Source organism: Desmodus rotundus, chromosome 5 (genome assembly GCF_022682495.2).
Source record: "Desmodus rotundus isolate HL8 chromosome 5, HLdesRot8A.1, whole genome shotgun sequence".
Classification (NCBI taxonomy): Eukaryota; Metazoa; Chordata; class Mammalia; order Chiroptera; family Phyllostomidae; genus Desmodus; species Desmodus rotundus.
Window position 1 is genome coordinate 156727595 of NC_071391.1, and position 18624 is coordinate 156746218.

Sequence of the window (18624 nt, forward strand, 5' to 3'; positions counted from 1 at the left end):
TACATTCACATAACTTTTATTATAATATATTATAAATGTTCTACTTTAAAAATAATAATTTTATGGGAAAAACATAAAGAAGGTAGAAATACACACAAGGAATAATATGACATAATAAGTGCTAAAAATATGGACTAATAACCAAGGATTTATAAAAAACACTTCTTCAAATAATCTAACTACTTTTCAAAAGGCAATATAAATAATGAATGGAGGGATGGGGAGAAAATGCAGACAATTGTAACTGAATAAAAATAAATAAATTAAAAAAAAATTTTAAATAATGAATCAAGCAGACTTTGGAGTTGGAGACATCTGAGTTTAAAATCTCAGTTCCTTAGTTGGTAAGTTTTATATGCATGGGTGACCTATCTCATGTCTCTGGGCCTCGCACAAAATAGTGAGGCACTCTCCTGGGATAACGCTTGCCTCCCCCTTTTGCTCCCGTATACACACACCAGGAGTGGGAGCAATCTGCCTGGTCCATTTAGATGAAAAAAGGTTCCTGTTAGATTCGCCTCTTTCTCTGCTCTCCCTTCCTTTTCAGAGATAACTGACTCGATCTGTAAGTTTGAGGTAGGCCCCTCACTTGAAGACGCTCTATCTTTGTGCCTGTGTGGGGAAATCTAACAGTTTTTCATCCATAACCGCATTTTCCCATGGAGATAAGCCACACTCATCAATGTTGCTTTGGGGCTTTTTTAATAAATGTGACATTTTGCCCATCAATTGTCTTTCTCCCATCTCTCTCTAAAATGGCTTAGAATTCAGGCAGGGAACTGGGCCACTATTTATTAGTCTCTATCTGAACATCAGTTATCACCCTACTTTATAAAGTTGGGGTAAGCTTTGAATGAGGTAACACATAAACTCTGAGCACCGTACCTGGAACATAGTAAGCACTCTAACTTAACCGCTAATGAAATAATAAAAGACTCAAAAATAAAAAGTATTTATCAAATCATTATAAAGTATCTAAATATCAATTCAAATGTAATATTCTTTCTAAAATACATCAATAAAAAGAGAGGCCTCCACTTGCTGAAGAAACGTAATCTGTTACTAGTTATAATAAGGCACTGATAAAATCAGGACAAACATTCATTAGGCAGGGAACATTCTCTACAGCCTACAAGGTCCCCAGGAAATATTCCATACAGAAAATGAAGTACAATGTGCAGGGCAGGGCCAGACAATGCTGCAGCACATGAAATAGTAACATTTTAGTATTTTAGAATCAGCTTGGTGTCTACAAGTTTTAAGAAAAAATGCACTAGTCAGTTTATTCTATAAATTTAACTGCATTAGCCAAAAGCACATAAAATACCTAAATAAAGATATGTTTCATCTGATAAAAATATATAATAGAAAACTGATTCTTCAAAATGAGCCCAGGAAGCTCACTAATAGCAGCAGCAAGATTTATTCACTTGAAATCTATGGACCATCAGGAGTTGTGTCAACCCCTGAAATTATCTGTAAAATGTACATGTATGTAACACGAACATGCAGATTACCACTCAAAAAAGGTAGAGAGAGTGAAGCATCATTTTATCCTTCTAGTGATCACTCCCAACTTATTCATTTGTTCACGTTTTCCAATAAATTTTCTTGAGCATGATATTTTCAATTTGGATAATTTTTGTACTTAACACTTTTAAAGAATCAAAAATAGAATCTACAAAAAAGAATCTACTTTGAAAAATGGCTACTTACCTTTTAAGTGTTCTTCTGCTATTTTTTCATTAACACGCAGTGCTTTTATGGCTGTTCTCAAGCCCATTGTGTTATTTTCCTGTATTTCTTCAATTGGTAGCTTTTCGAATAGGTTTTCGATGCAACTGGTGTTATTCTTCAAACCATTAGGCCGTTCCCACAAGGAAGCTGCTGCACACTTATCAAACGTCATGGTATTTGGGGGATTATGTTTTTGGCTTTTCCTTAAGAGGTTCTTACAGACATCTTTTCTCTTTACAGTTTTCTGCTTTTTGAGCTTCTGTTTCTTGGTGCGTGAACAATTGATATGTTCTCTTTTGTAACAACTGTGACCTAACAATGGGCAAATAGGCTTCCTCTGTAATTTATATTGGATTTTAGTGGATCCAATAGAAGTAGCGTCAAGATGATCTGAATCTTTAGAATACATTGCAAGACCAGATGCAACTAAGACATCTGCCAGACTGTCTTTGTCACAAATGACATCTACTTTCAGTTTTGTTTCAAAGCTGTATTCCCGAAACTGAAAAACTAAGCCTGGTTTACTCAGGAAATCTAGAAAGAAACTTTTGGCTTCTTCATCCCAATGCTTCCCTTTAGCCGGTGAGATACCATATAAGACACAGGGATAACTTAGCCTTGGCAGATTCAGAAGTTCCTCAGGAACAACTTTAAGATTGTTTACATCTGAATAAGGTATGCAAATGGAAAATCCATAGTCAATCAACACCATAAGTAAAGACTGATCAGAGACTTCAGAAATTTCTACTCTATTCCATTGATCTTCCAACTCCCATTTGAACAAACAACTAGAACCAGGACGTATGTGCTCTGGAGACACTGTCGGTAAGTTTTCTGGCAGATCAGAAAGCCACGTAAAGACAGATTTCATGGTGTCAAAGAAATCTTCCAACTGAACACAGAAGTCTGACGGGTCAGCAACGGCAGTGGCAATGCCAGAGTATGGCCTCCCGTTCTCGAGCCGCGCCCAAGTAAACGATCTGCTTGTACATGGTGACTCTGGACTCTTAGATGCCACATCGACAATAATTTCTGAAGATCTAAGTGTGTTTTCTTCAACATGAGCTGTATTTGAGTTTAAAAATTCCAAAAGTAACAGGCCATCTACCAAAACTTCCACTGCCCAGGCAGAGTCTGCGTATTTCAGGAAAAGGATGTCTATTTCCAAATGAGCAAATAATTGCACAATGGACTCAAATGGCATGTTCCTAAAATTTTCAGACCAAATCCACTTACAAGGCACAGCTTGTCTTGGAATATTCCTGATCTCATTTCTGAGCACCCTGACATTACACAAAGGCACAGTTTCATACCTACCACAATCTACTAAAAAAACAAGCACTTTCTCATCGACACACTTTTTTTCTACTTTTGATCGATACCACCTCAAAGTACTTTCAGATTTTGCCAAGCACTCTAAGCCTTCTTCAATATTTTCCATTGATGAAAAAGGTTTTTTTGTTTCTTCAGCAATTGATTCTGTTAAATCTGATAATTTCTTTTTATTTTTAGATAACGTCACGTAAAACGTCCCACTTTTTGAAACGTCAAGTATTTCAGCCTCTTCAAGTTGCCCAGGTTTTAAGTGCTCAACAGGGATAGTCACCAGCTGTTGGCGGGACGGTTGGAGGGGCACAGGACTTGCATACTCACTGGGTCTTCCTTTCTTTATTTCGCTCTCACCGCCAGGGCTCACCTTCTGGGAAAATACTGTTTTCTGTAATTTTGAACAGGCTGTCCATTTCAGTAGTTCATTAATGACACATTTTTCATCGCAAATTATATTCACTTCCCACTTCTGCTCGTGCTTTTTCAAGAATTCACAAGAAACTGTTCTGTCACTTACTCTAGAAGCAAAATAATCTACAGTTTTGCTGTCCCATATTTCACCAGGCTCATTCCACTTTACTCCGCTAAGGAAAGAATGGATTCCTAGCTGAGGAATAGTTAAGAACTCTCTCTTAAGTTCATAAATTTTAGATAGGTTTACTACTTCAGTGTTGCCATAGTCAATAAATTCCACTTCCAACAAATTTCCTAGCAAAATTTTCTTAATCACTGCTCTGTAAATGGCACCGTCAGCAGAGTATTCTGCAATTACAAGATCCCCCACCCTATACTGAACTGATTTTCTCTCTCTCACTATGTCTGCTCTGCTTTCATTTAGAGCATCTGCAAGTCTGACGATCACATTTTCATTCTCGGCAAGATGAATATGGAAACTTGCTGGATTACTGATATTAGAAACATATCCTTTAACTCTGGCATTCAAGTAAATTTTGGGTTGAGGAAGGTCTTTGATCTGTGGTCTTGTAAGACTACGCAGGTTCTGTGAGGCTACGTGGTGTAATTCTCTGATGAAAGACTGTGACACAGCCCTTGCCGATGTCTCACCCACATCACTGTCATCAGGAGTGTGTGCGGATCCAGGGACAATTTTTACACCTTTATTTTTAAGTCCACTGTTCAAAGACTTCTTTACTTTGTTTTTAGACCCAGGTTCAATTTTATAACAAACTGATGGTTTCAAAAGCCTGGCATATATACTTTTGGAATTCATTAACTGATGTATTTTGCTTTCAGAATATGTTACTAGACAAGTTTTATTCATCATATCATGGTGATAGTTTTCTATTCTGCCTTTCAAAGAAACAGCAAGTCTCCTGTTCTCATTTATTTTATGTCCCTTTTCCACACAGTGTCCTGGGTCACAATGTTTTTTTCCATATGCATGAAGTAGCATTTTGATTTTCTGATTTATATGTTGATACCCGTCATACAATTCTACACCAAGCTGGCCGTCTGACTCCCTGGACAATACTACTGCCCTTAATGGTTTCCCCAAGAAATTATCTTCAAACCAGCTGCTGATTTCCACTGGAATGTCTACATCTCTAAGGTCTGACAAAAAGCACTTAACAGCTTGCACAGGTATATACAGCAACTCTGAAAACTGATCAGAAATAGCCCTCAACATGCTTCCTTCTACTAACTGCTTATTTCCAAAGTCCACAAAATAAACCAGAAAGTCCGAAAATGAACCCGACTTGGGCACTGCTAAAGCTCTATAAGAGAGACCATCCTCTGCATATTTACATAAGCACAATCTCTTTTTGCCAGAATATTTTGGACAATTGTTGAGGTTGATCTCAGTAATTTTTGTTTCTATCATCTCTAGGTCTTTATTATTTCTACTAAGTTGGCAATAAAACTTTTTGGGACTATATATATGGGATATATACATTTCTTCCTCACTTCCAATTTTTACATTAAAGGAGGAATAACAGTAACTGTAAAGACTCACTGCAGATGGGAATGGCTTTGATAACGTACTATACTGGGCAGAGCCACGATTAATAAGAAATTCTTTTGCACTAGCAAGTGGAGACTGTAAATCCACCAGATTACATAAATGATTTGAATGTAAAATAATCAAGGCACAGATCACACAAGTCAATAACCCTCTAGACAAAGAAATAAAACTCCCGAAGTCTCTGTATGCTTCTTCTGTCCAACTTAATAATTTACAACTAGTGGGGTCAACTAAATGGTTAAGTCTACATCGGAAGGCTTGGCCTTCTAAAACAAGAAAATGTGGGTTAATCGCATAAAGATCTTTAATTAAAACTCTTTCCTGATAACCATAATCAACCAATACTACATCAACTTCTTTATTTGATACTTGAGTCAAAACAGCAGCTCTGTACCACTTCCTATCTTTGGAATACTTAGCAACACAAGCAATCTGCCCAATCCGATAAGGATCAGAGTGAATGCTATAGTAAGTCTGAATTTGTTCCATCAGTAATTTTAGGTCTTCTAACTTACACTGAAGCTGGCATGAAAAGTCATCTGGGCCACAAGAATAAGAACACTTAACTTCAAGGACTGTTCCCGGTTTAAACATATATTCTTTATAAGGCCATGGGGACTCAGGATGCACAGACAAGGTAAAAGGATTTTTTAAACTCAAGAAATTAATAGCTGGTGACTTTGACAAAGACAAATTACTTTGTTTAAGCTTATTTGAATAAAACTTTTTAGGTTTATGTCCTTTAGGAAGGGCAGATAAGATCTTTTTAATATTAACTTTGTTTTTAGATTTTAAATTCAACACCGAACATTGATTTACAGGTCGTGCGCAACATTCTGGCTCTACTTCCCAATATTCTGCATATCCAGCTTGTACCATAAGAGACACAACATCCATATTTTCTGAGGCTTCAATACTCTGGATATTTACAGTGTACTTGTCATCTTTTTTTCCTATAACTTGAAGCAAAATTGCTTTGTTCAAGATAATTTTTTTAAAATAATCAGTTGCTGCCTTCACCCATATGTCTTCGACAGGAAATATATGTGCAAGTGAACAGCACATGGCTAAGGCAGGCAACTCACAAAACTCTGGAAGCAGAGTTCTTACATCAAAAAATGGTATGGAATCAGTATTTCCATAATCCAAAAAATAAACATCAATCTTAGAACCACTAATTTCAGTGACAACAGCTCTGTAAAAACATCTGTCCTTGCTATATCTTGCACAACAAAATACTCCAGGTTCTGGATTTCTTAGAACTAGTTCATCATTTTCATGTGTATCATAAAATGTGTTTATATTTTTCATTACATCTTGAAATTCATTCTGATGTTCATTGATGCGTACCCAGAAATTTGATGGGTTTAATACATAGGCCACAGAAGCTATGTAGGCAGTGTCTATCTCCATTTCTATATTTTTAATAGGAAAATCTACTTTCAAAGGATCATTTTTATTTAAAGACTCTATCAACCGTTCAGTATTTCCAATAAAACTCTCAACTGCAAAGCTGTTTACATCAAAAGCACTAGTGTCTCTCAACGTATTAGAAATTTTTAAATCAGGCACTGGACAAAGTACTTGTGTGCCTAGAGTTTTCAGCAGACACTTAGAATTAATTGTAGAGTCTTGAGTTTGTAATGTGACATAATACACATGTTCATCCTTATTAAGCCAATCAATGTGTGCATATACTATTTGACCTAACAAAGCTTGTTTAAATACCCTGAGTTGAAGTTTTCTTGCATTTATATCTGGATTGTGTAAATATGTCAGAGAACATGGAAATGAAAATAATGGAACGGAAATAAAATCCTGTTTAAGTTTTTTTACATGAGTTGAGGGTATAGCCTCACTACTGCCATAATCCATAAACCAAATTTTCACTCGATTATTGGGCAAGAGCTGCTGCAGAATGCCTCTATGCCACTGCCCATCTCTCCGCCTGGCAACACAAAGTAGCCCAAAGTTATCACACATAGGACTGCTTTCCTGACTGATAACGTCATAATGCAAATTCATGCATACTGTCAAGTCTTCCAACTCTGGAATCCATTTAATTAACTGACAGTAAAATTTACGTGGGCTCAATGCAGATGATACCTTTACACTTTCAATACTACCTACTGACAAAGATGGCTGCAAATTATCCAAAACATGTTGGATATCAAGTAAAGTGTCATTATTACTTAATGATAATTCAGGGCTCTTATGTTGTAATAAATCAGGCATTTGTTGTTGTGGAAATTCTTTCAACATTTCAACAATAAGACAGAATGAATCCCCATCAATAAGTCTTCCTAATTTTAATTCAAGAACCTGGGATATAATTTTTGGCACTTCAAGAAGAATCATTTGAAGAGGAAACATAGCTTGCATACAACCTTTCACTTGCAGTCCTACTAATGACTTGAAGTAATTCAAAGCCCTAGGAGACCATTTTTCTCCAATTGGTAGTATGTTCGCAAAAATACCAAATACTATCCGTGGTGGTAGTTCAAATAACTTGCCACAGGCTGAAGCGACCTGCATACTACCGACTCTTAGTTCTTCTCCACGATCTATGAGGAGCACCGTATAGAGTTCATTTTTTTTTTCCAAAACTCTTCCTCTCTGCCATTCTCCAGATACTCTTTCTTCTACCAAACAAAATTCATTAATGTCCACAGTACTTTTTACTTTTGGAATATGCTGTATTTCCCTTTGCAATATGTGGTAGTCAAATTCACATTCGGTATTACTTCTGCCTTGAAATCTCACCAGAATGTCCTTTGGACAAATTTCTATACGTGATATTGTCATATCCACATCTAAAAATGTTGGCAATGGAGATGAAGGATTCATGTTCTAAAAAGCAAATAATAAGTACTAATTAGCTTCTGGACAATTAGCTGTAAAAACTAAATGATATTAGCCTTATATAAAATTGGTGTGTAAACATAAACCTTAAAACTAATTCTATCCCTGTATTTATCAAATTGGACGTGTTAATAAAAATTACATACACTGGACAAGGTGATAGAGAGATAAACAAAATGCATCTAACTGTTCATTGCCTTCCATATTTTCCTATTGAAATAATGAGAATACAAAAATAGGAAATATATATATGTTTGCATATATATCCCTATATATATATACATAGATATATAGAGATAGATAGATAGTGTGTGTGTGTGTGTGTGTGTGTGTAATCACTGTAAAACAAAAAAGAATAATCTTTATTTTCCAGGAACTAACAAATTTCTATTAGATATTAGACAGATGTGGTACAAATAGAAGGAAGCCAAAAAAAGCCCACTGAAGACCTCCTGCTCCTGTGAGAAAACTACTTTCCTTCACGCAGACTTCTTCCAACAACCCATAACTCAAAGGAGTGCTAGAAGCAAGGGCAGACGGAGAACCAACAGGGGACACTGTCCACACTCCCCACTCTGTGTCAATTAGTGATATTTGGACCCTATCAGCCTCACTATGCAACTCCAGGATTCTTCTTTGATCGAGGGCAATAGGCTGAGTCCTTGACAGAAAAAAGGAAACCCAGGTCTTTCCGGGAAAGACCTTGAGGCAGGTTAGGTACATTCAGGCCTTGTTGCCAGCATGGCTGGCCACAAAAAGGAGAAAGAAGAGGAGGAGAAGAAGAATTCTTTAGCACAGAGGCAAAGTTCCCTGCAGTTCTAACTCACTTTCTCTACATTGTTAGAATTTTTTAAATGGCAAGGTGAACATTCAGAACTATAAATATTCCACAAATTCATGTGAGAACCAACATCTATTATAACAGGATACAGCTCGACTCATATTTGGATGTGAGTTAACAGCTGACAATTATCAATTTCTTTTTATGAGGATGAGAAAAACCTAAAAAAAAAAATGAGGAAACCACTTAAAAGAAACCAAGGAAATGCTCCCCTCAGGAATAAATGTACTGAAGGAAACAGCAAAGAATTGTTTTTCAAAAGTCTAATTCCTGTTTCCAAAAAGGTCAAAAGAGAATAATGCATTGTATATGGCTAAGTCGTTATTAAGATGCCACCCCTAAGATTAGGAAGAACTATATACACATGAGAAATTTAAAACTGCATGGGAGCCCTGGACAGGTAGCTCAGTTGGTTGGAGCATTGTCCCAATGCACCAGGGTTGTAGGTTCAATCTCTGGTCAGAACACAGACAAGAAGCAACCAATAAATGCATAAATGAGTGGAACAACAAATCAGTGTCTGCCTGTCTGTCTGTCTCTCACTTAGATCAGTAAATTAAAAAGAAATTTTAACTGCATGGGAAAAGTTAACACAAAATAAAGATAAATAGGGTAGAAATAAATTTTTGAGAGAATACACCAAAATTCAGAGAAAAAGAATAAAAAGATGAAATAGGAGCATGGAGGACAGGAATATAAAATCTTATCAAAGCATAAATGTTATCTCAGAGATAAAAATAACAGAACAGACCTCTGTAAGACTTAAAACCCAAGTCCAAATGGAAATAGGCATGGGAAAGCTAGAGAAAGAGATAAGATTTAGGAACATTGGAGTTCTGACTATGGTTTTCATTTCATCCTAAATAATTAATGTTTTGTGGCAATCAGCTTGGTCTGACCTATGCAGATTCCAGGCTCTACGTACTTGATCCTGGAATCTCTTAAGAATAAAATCAATGGACAATACACTAAAGATTTTGATTGGAATAAACCAAAACACTTCAGAACAAGACAGGCCTTCTTAAGCCACCATTACTTAAGGTGACAGGCCTTCACCCAATTTCCAGACTTTTGTCTGTTTATAGACCTACAATTCCTTACATGAATGACGACCAGGTACTCTTAAGAAAGGATCCTGTACTGGACTATGCCAAGAAAATTCTTTTTGGCAGTCATCCAAAGAGTCATGTGACCATTTACCTGAGTAAATGGGAAAAGAAAGAAAAGTACATAAATCTTTCAGAACCACAACTCTTTTTAAGCACAAAAAGCAGATGTAACCAGAAGGATTGCTTCATTCAGTGAATATGGTCTAGACCATGTTAAGCCAAAGAAAGCCCAAAGACCTAAGGAAGTTGCCTGATCAGATTATTCAATCTACCAGAAGCCTTCTCCACACCTCTCTCCCTCCCCTCAAATACAAATGGCTCTCAAATACGCATGGGGCGTTTCACAGCAGAAGGGCGAAAAAAATCTGAGCCTGGTTTGCACATACTCTCACTTAATGCTAGTAAGTTCCAGAAACAGACTGCTAACACATTGCATCCCAACCCAGGGGAGAACTTACCTGAGAAACACGAGGAAATATTCACAGTTGATGAGACTACTAGTACATCTACTTTCCCTGTAGAAGAAATTGCTTGAGTTAATCTCTGCCCATTAATTGGCAATACCTAATAGTTTCTGCAGGATGATTAGTAATCCTCTAGTCTTGCAGAAGACTAGAGGATTCAATAGAATCTTACAAGGATGTCTGAAGAAGTATGTGGATGAACCTCTAAAAACTGACATATGAAAAGAAAATTTGTAGGTCCCATGTAATGCTCACCAAAGGGTCTCACTATGGAAAAAATTCTTATTCAGATACACAGAATAACCTATTCCATGGATTTCTTTTTATTATTATTTTATTTTTTGATTACTTTATTGGTGTTCAAGTACAGTTGTCTGCATTTACCCCCCTTTCACTCCCCCCCATCCCAACCATCCTCACATCCGTCTCCTGATTCCACTCCCCCTTGGTTTTTGTCCATGCGTCCTTTATAGTTGTTCCTGAAAATCCTTCACTCCTTTCCCCCATTTTCCCCTCCCAGCACCCCTCTGGTTGCTGTCGGATTGTTCTTAATTTCAGTATCTCTGGTTATATTTTACTTGTTTGTTTGTTTTGTTGATTAGGTTCCACTTAAAGGTGAGATCATATGGTATTTGTCTTTCACCACCTGGCTTATTTCACTTAGCATAATGCTCTCCAGTTCCATCTATGTTTTCCCACTAAGGTCAGGAACAAGACAAGGATATCTGCTTTCACCACTCCTATTCAACATAGTATTGGAAGTCCTAGCCACAGCAATCACACAAGAAAAAGAAATAAAAGGCATCCAAATTGGAAAGGAGGAAGCAAAACTGTCATTGTTTACAGATGACATGATAGTACACATAGAAAATCCTATAGACTCCACCAAAAAACTACTCGACCTAATAAATGAATTTGGCAAAACAGCCAGACACAAAATCAACACTCAGAAATCAAAGGCATTTTTGAACACCAACAATGAAACATCAGAAACAGAAATCAGGAAAAAATCCCATTTGATATAGCAACAAGAAAAATAAAGTTCCTAGGAATAAACCTAACCAAGGAGGTAAAAGACCTTTACTCAGAAAACTAAACAACACTGAAGAAAGAAATTAAGGAAGACACAAACAAATGGAAGCATGTACCATGCTCATGGATTGGAATAATTAACATCATCAAAATGGCCACACTACCCAAAGCGATTTATAGATTCAATGCAATCCCTATTAAAGTACCAATGACATACTTGACAGATAAAGAACAAACATTTCAAAAATTTATATGGAACCATAAATAATGTCAAATAGCTGCAGCAATTTTTGAGAAAGAACAAAGTAGGAAGGATCACAATACCTGATATAAACTGTATTATTACAAGGCCACTGTAATCAAAACAACCTGGTACTGGCCCAATGGAACAGAATAGAGAGCCCAGAAATAAACCCAAGTCTCTATGGTCAACTGATATTTGACAAAGGGGGCAGAAGCATAAAATGGAGTAAAAAAAAGCCTCTTCAACAAATGGTGTTGGGGGACCTGGACAGCTACATCTAAAAAAATGAAACTTGATCACCAACTTACACCATATACAAAAATATTCCATGGATTTCAATCAGTCTCCTTCACCTGTCTCTCCAGTGCTTGCTCAATGAAACCATGAAGTCCTCAGTGTCATGGATAGAGCTCCTACCCTTGTGTATCTGAAGATCAGACTTTTAACAATTCAGAGAAAGTTATTATATATTCAATGTTTTTAAAAGGTTTCAGTACATTAGTTTAACTGATTTTCACATTAATATTTTCATTTTTTAAATTAAAAAATTGAAGACAAAAGAGATTCATGACCTAGAGGCTACCAAAAAATATTAAAAATTTCAAAATCATAGGCAAAACAATAAAGCTACAACAAATTTAAAATCAATATAACCTACCACACAAAAGATGCGCTCAGACTAAACATCTGACACTTTTCCAGCTCTTCTCTCTAGTCCAAACTACCTTCCTCTACGATCTGTAACACCAGATTTCTAACTTGTCTTCCTGCTTCTATTCTTACTCTTACCTTACCCAATGCCCCTTGCCCCACTCCTTGACTATTTTCAGCTCAAAAACAAAAAATCAGTAGCTCCTAATTTCACTCAGGGTGAAAACTAAAGCCATAACAATGGCTTATGAAGTCCTACAAGATCTGACCACTACCCATGCCACTGCGACCCCCCACCCAATACCCACACATTTTCTCTTACCTTATTCCTACTACACACATTATACCACAGCTACAGTGCCATACCATTCCTTCAAGGTCTTGACTCTGGGTTTGGGGCTTATTGTTCCCAGAAACAACTTGCTCCCTCACCTCCCTCAAGCTTTTGTCAGAATGTTTCCTTGTAGGTGAAGCATTTCCTGCCCACTTCATTTAAATCTGCAACCTTCCCCTCATTTAGAAGATTCTAGGTACCTCCTTAACCTCTCTTTCTCGAGCACCAAAAAAAAAAAAGGTTTTATTAAACTATTGCTTCTCAAATACTTGGTCTCAGGACCCTTATACTCCTAAATATTAAGGATCCTACTATGGACTGAATTTTTGTGCCCTACCCCAAATTCCTAGGTTGAAAGTCTACCTCCCAATGTGATGGTATTAAAAAGTGGAGCCTTTGGGAGGTAATTAGCATCAGAAGAGGTCATGAGATAGAACCTTCATTTGTGTGATTAGTGCCCTTATAAGAGTCACAAGAGATCTTTCTGTTCTCTGCCATACGAGGACACAAGGAGTACACAGGCATCTACAGGATGCTGGAAGCAGGCTCTCAGCAGACACAAGATCTGCCATCACCTTGATCTTAGACTCCTCAGACTACAGAGCTGTGAGAAATAAACTTCCGTTGTTCACAGGCCATCCAGTTTAAGGTATTTTGCTACAGCTGCCCGAGCTAAGACAGACCTCAAAGAGTCTTTGTTTATGTGGCTTCTAACCTGTCAACATTTACCATATTTTAAATAAAAACAAATGTTTAAAATATTTATTAATTTTAAAAATAAGCCCATTTAAGGTTAAATATTTTATGAAACTAATTTTATTTTTCAAAACCTCAACATCTAATCAACAGAAAATTGCTTGATTCTCATAGCTGCTTCTGCATTCAATGTGCTGCAGTAGGTTGTTTTGAGTAAAGTATGTGAATAAAATCTGGCCACACACAGACATATAGTTAGAGAAAGGAAGAGTATTGTAACACCTTTTTCTTATAACTGAGAATATTATTATTTGATATTCACAGAAACTCAATGAGTGGTCATTTCTTACAAGTTATTTAAAAATGGAATATTAAACCATATAAATGAACTCCTGGTATTCTGTTACCTTAAAATCCCTTGGTCCACCTTGCATGTTAGCAGAATTTGTAAAGTGAACGATTTTAAAGACATTGCATTGATTTGCACATGGATTCAGAGTTATGCAGAACTAACATATATTGACATGTTGCATTACCAACATCTCAAATCCAATTAATATCACCACCAACCTCATCAGAAAGCTCGGGTATTGGGGAAGCCCTCGAACTTGCAGGAACAGGCACAAGTTTCCCAGCTACCTAAGTCGGCCTTTAAAGCTTAAATTGTGTCACTGATAAACACTGTCAGTTGCTTTAAGTGTCAAGCTTGCTACACTCATTCAAAAAAAAGAAGTCTGCAAAATACCCAAATCTGAATAACCATAGTCTGTTACTGAAGTACAAATAGAACCACAGAATGGCTGTGTGCTCTACAATGGAAACTGCTCAGCAATGAAAAGGAACCGAGTATTGATACGCACCACAACATAGATGAATCTCAAAATAATTATTCCGAGGGAAAAAGCTGAGAATCGCACTCCATTGATAGTGGGGGAAAAATGAAATGGAGTAAGTATCACTAAGAAAGACACTTAAAATAAGAGTCAGAAGGCTCAGCTCTGAGAGCTGTTACTATCGAGCTGCTCAACCTGTTGCTAAACTGTGTAAGGCTGAGCCCAAAACATCCTGGAACCACTATACTGCAAGGACACATAGAGACCCCACCCCCTTCCTCCTCGGTATCACCTCCCTCATTTGCATATTGGAACTAACCAATCCCTGTTAACATAGCCAGCAATCCCTCTTCATTTGCATGAAGGAATTGCATTTTCCGGTTTTTTGCCCTTAGAAATCCCGGCCTTTCTTTGTTCCCTCCACAGTGTCCTTGAGTTACTGAATCTGTGTCTCCTAGGTTGCACCTCTTTTTGCTCAAATAAATGCCTTCGCCCTTTATTATCGCTTGAACCTCCTCTTTGGTTAACACCATGCATACAAAATCCTAGAAAATGCAAACTAACCTACAATTACAGAAGGCAGTTCAGTGCTGTGAGGTGAGGCCCAGAAGAAACTTTGGGGAGTGATGGAGATGTCTGTCTTGATTACAGTGCTTTCCTGCATGTAGGAATGTGCTAAAAGTCACCAATTCTACACTTCATGTTGCACTCCAATCATACTCTAAGGGAAGCCGTAAAACACACACGCCACACAACCCAAATGTTTATTACTGGTGGAACATCAGAATACATTATAGAGCTCTTGTATTCTTTTAATTAGTAATGAAAAGCAGTGAGCTGAACGAATCTACTGCACCCGGTTGGGCTGGGCAGGGCAGGGTGGGAGTAACGCGTCTGGAGCACACGAAGGGTATGGGGGGGCGGGGGGCCAACAGACGCACCCGCGAAGGGTCAGTTAGGAGACGATACTGGCAAAATGATGCAGGGTTAACGTGACCTTTCTTTTGGCTGACATGCTGCCCTGGGCTACTTCTTTTTTACAATTCCAAAGGTAAAAAGTTATTTCTGCATGTGTACTAAAGTAGTCCAACAACGAAGACGCTCAGCACAAACAAAGTCCTCCAGAAGAGCGCATCCACACCCTGACTTCACGCCTTTGGCTCTCCACGCGTAAAAGCAGGCCCCCGAGCCGACCTGGGGCAAACCCGCTCCGAACCGGCGCCCCCGCCGGACCCGGGCTGAGCAGCAGAGGCCGTTGGAGGCAGGGAGGCCGGAGGGAGCCGAGGGCATCCCGCAGCAGGGGGCCGAGGGGCGGGGCCACTCCCCTGAGGCCAAAGCCACACCGCTCAGGGGACCACAGGGAGGAACGACAACGCCCGCGCCCTAAGTAGGCAGAGCTTGGACTTACATTGAGTCCCAGCGTGGGTCAGCCCGCTCCTCCCAAAGCTCCGGGAAGGTGCCGGGGCCCAAGATGGCGGCAATCTTGAGGTCCCGCCTCGCCCCTCGCAGGCCCCAGGGCGCATGCACGGAGCGTGAGCTCCCAGCCGGTAGCACTGCCCCCGCCCCACCCCCAACTCCGCGACCCAGGCAGGCCCGGGAGGGTGAGGCTGCTGCGTGGGCCCAGGAACGGCTGTGCCCAATTGAGCTCCAAGCCCCAGGTGGGCGACCTCACAGCCCTGTCTCTCAGAAATTGGCTAAAGCCTCGGCCAGAGCCTTATTGGGGTGGGGGTGGGGGTGGGGGGGGGTGGGGGTGGGGGTGGGGGTGGGGGTGGGGGGTCGTGCCTGGGCCAGGATGGTGTAGAGGATGTAGCTTGTATGGGGATGTGGCACATCACGGCGGGGTCACCCCATTTGCCTTATTGGGCAAAGGTTGCAAAGCACGAACTGTGGCTGCCCAAGGTAGAAACCTGGGGGTCCCCAGTGAATTCACAGATTAGTGAGAGTAATGGCCATTCAGTGAACACCTGTGACTCAGGTGTTTATGAATGTTACTGTATTTAATTGTTTCTCCTTTTGGAAGAAATTGGAATGGAGGCTGTGCATCAGATAGTAGTAATTTATCGTGCTCATCTCCTGACCCAATGGGAGTTTTGAGGTTATAGGGAGAAAGCCCCTGCTTGTAGGAAATGCACAGCGAAGTGCTGGGGATGACCTGGCACGTCATCAGCACTTCACCCTCACGTTATTGGGGGACGGAGGGTATGTCCTTTCTACTCTTCTTGGGCCTTTCCTGGAAATTTAAGATTTCAAAAGATAAAGAAAAAAGTTAATTTACGTGATTTCACATGTGGAATCTAATGAACGAAATAAACAGACGAACAAAATAGAAACCGAGGCTTGGGCACGTGGAACAGACTGACAGCTGTCAGACGGGAGGGGGGACTGGATGAAAGAAGGCGAAGGAATTAGCCAAAGAACACCTACGCTTGACCGATAGACACAAACGACAGCGTGGTAATGGCCAGAGGGAAGGGGGTGGGGCAGGGTGGAAGTGGCGAAGGGCACATCTGTAATAGTGTCAACAATAAAAATAAAGAATTGCACTGGTCCTCAGTAAATGAGCTGTGTAGCTCTCACTATTTTTCTGTATTCTGCAGCAATTTCTATTACACAGTAATTACAGTTCTTTGAAAGAATAGGAACTCAGCTATAAAGTCATGTAGGCAGGAGTATTTTGGAGAAGACAGAGTCTTTGACTTCCATTTAAATTCTTCCATGCTCACACGTCTAGTCAGGTTTTCTATACCTGGCATGAATTTTGTCATTTTATTTTTCTATCAACTTATCTATTTCCCCTAGCTTTTTTAATTTATTTTATACAGTTTTAATAATACAAGCATACTATTTTTAAATTTGTGTGTGACCGTTTCTTCCTTTACTCTATTTTATGTCTTCTCACTTTTCTTCTTGACAAATCTTGTTCATTTCTATTGGTTTTTCTTGTTCTGATTGTTTTCTACTTCATATTTCTTTATGTTTTCTTTCATTTTTGAAGATTTCTTTGAGTTAATTATATTACAGTACTTATTTTCAACTTCTGTTGAGTAGTTACTGTTGATATTTTAACCTCTTTCTGTAAGTACTGCTTTAGTTGTATCCTTTGTCCTTATGGCATAATTTTATTATTTTCAGTTTTAAGTTTTTCTCATTGCTATACAGATTTGTTTGTAGTCAATGGCTCAAAGATAATGTTTTAATTTCCAAATATATGGAAGTATATTGTTAGCTTTTTAAATACTCATTTAGAGCTTACTTGCATTAATTGCATTATGATCAGAAAATGTGGTCTGTCCCATACCAGTTACTTAGAATGTCTTCAGACTGCTTCATGGCTTAGTACCTGGCCATTTTTCAAATATATATCCATTAGATCAAATTGTTAATTGTGTCTGAGTGTTCTATATGCTCACTGACATTTCTGTCGGCTGTATCAGTTACAGAAAGTGATTTTTGTCAACTTCTTATAAGCCTGCCAGTTTTTTCTTTATATATGTTGAATGTAAGTTATAAAGTACATAAAGATTTCAAATGTCTTCCTGATGAATTTACCATTTTATCAATTTATCATAACCTACTTCCTATCCAGACAAAAATTTTGCCTTCCAGTCTTATTTTGCCTGGTATTGATTTAACCATGCCAACTTTCATATAGTTGGTATTTGCTTTGGTTTATCATTTTCTATCATTTTACCTTCTAACCTTCTATGTCCTTACATTTAGATTGAAGAAGCCAGTCAAGTCCGCAATGTATCAATCCATCATCAGACATATGAGAGCATTAAGGATATGAGAACAAAAAAAATTAAGTACCACTGAACTACCAAGTTATATTTTCTCATAGCAACCCAGACTTTTTCCCTTACTTATCATAGCGTGCAAATATATGTCTTTCTGTGACTATTTGGTGTCTGTTTCTCCTACAACATCGAGTTTCATAGAAACAACACTGAGCATCTTGCTTTTCCTCAGTGAGTCTTACATGAAAGTTCGAAGGAGCAGATGCACGACTGTGCTGGTGGTATTTGCAGCCCTGGGAGTAGATGGGAATACCGGGAACACGTAAGCAGAGCAGAGGATGGAACTCCGGAGATCAGCAGTGGAGTAACAACTTCTTTTAGAGCAAACAACTGTGGCATTTGTCTTTGCAACTCTTCCCTCCTTTGTCCCTAACAGGGAGCACAGTGTTTGCACACGGGAACAATACAAAAGTAAAATGAACATTATGCTAAGTGACAGAAGCCAGTCAGAGAAAAACAAACACCATACGATTTCACTCACGTGGAATCTAATGAACAAACTGAACTAAGAAGCAGTATAGGGGCAGACTGATAGATGGAGAGCAGGATGACAGTTGTTGGGGGGGTGGGTAGTTAGGGGGTGGAGGGACTGAGCAAAAAGAGAAAGGACTCACGGACACAGTCTAGTGTGTGACTGCAGGGAAGGGGGTGGATAAGGGGGCTAAATGGTAATGGAAAAAAATTTTTAAGTAAAATTAACCCTGCTTCACC

The 18624-nt window shown here is 38.7% G+C and overlaps 1 protein-coding gene across 1 annotated transcript; it reads right to left on the reverse strand.

Moving 5' to 3' along the window:
- Positions 1-1708: 1708 nt before the first annotated feature.
- On the reverse strand, positions 1709-10450 carry TDRD15 (tudor domain containing 15). The gene is made up of 2 exons (XM_024552936.3): positions 10321-10450; positions 1709-7900 (listed from the first exon to the last, which is right to left on the reverse strand). The coding sequence occupies exon 2, from the start codon at positions 7895-7897 to the stop codon at positions 1709-1711; it is 6189 nt and encodes a 2062-aa protein (XP_024408704.3). The 5' UTR covers positions 7898-7900; positions 10321-10450.
- Between the last annotated feature and the right edge of the window lie 8174 nt (positions 10451-18624).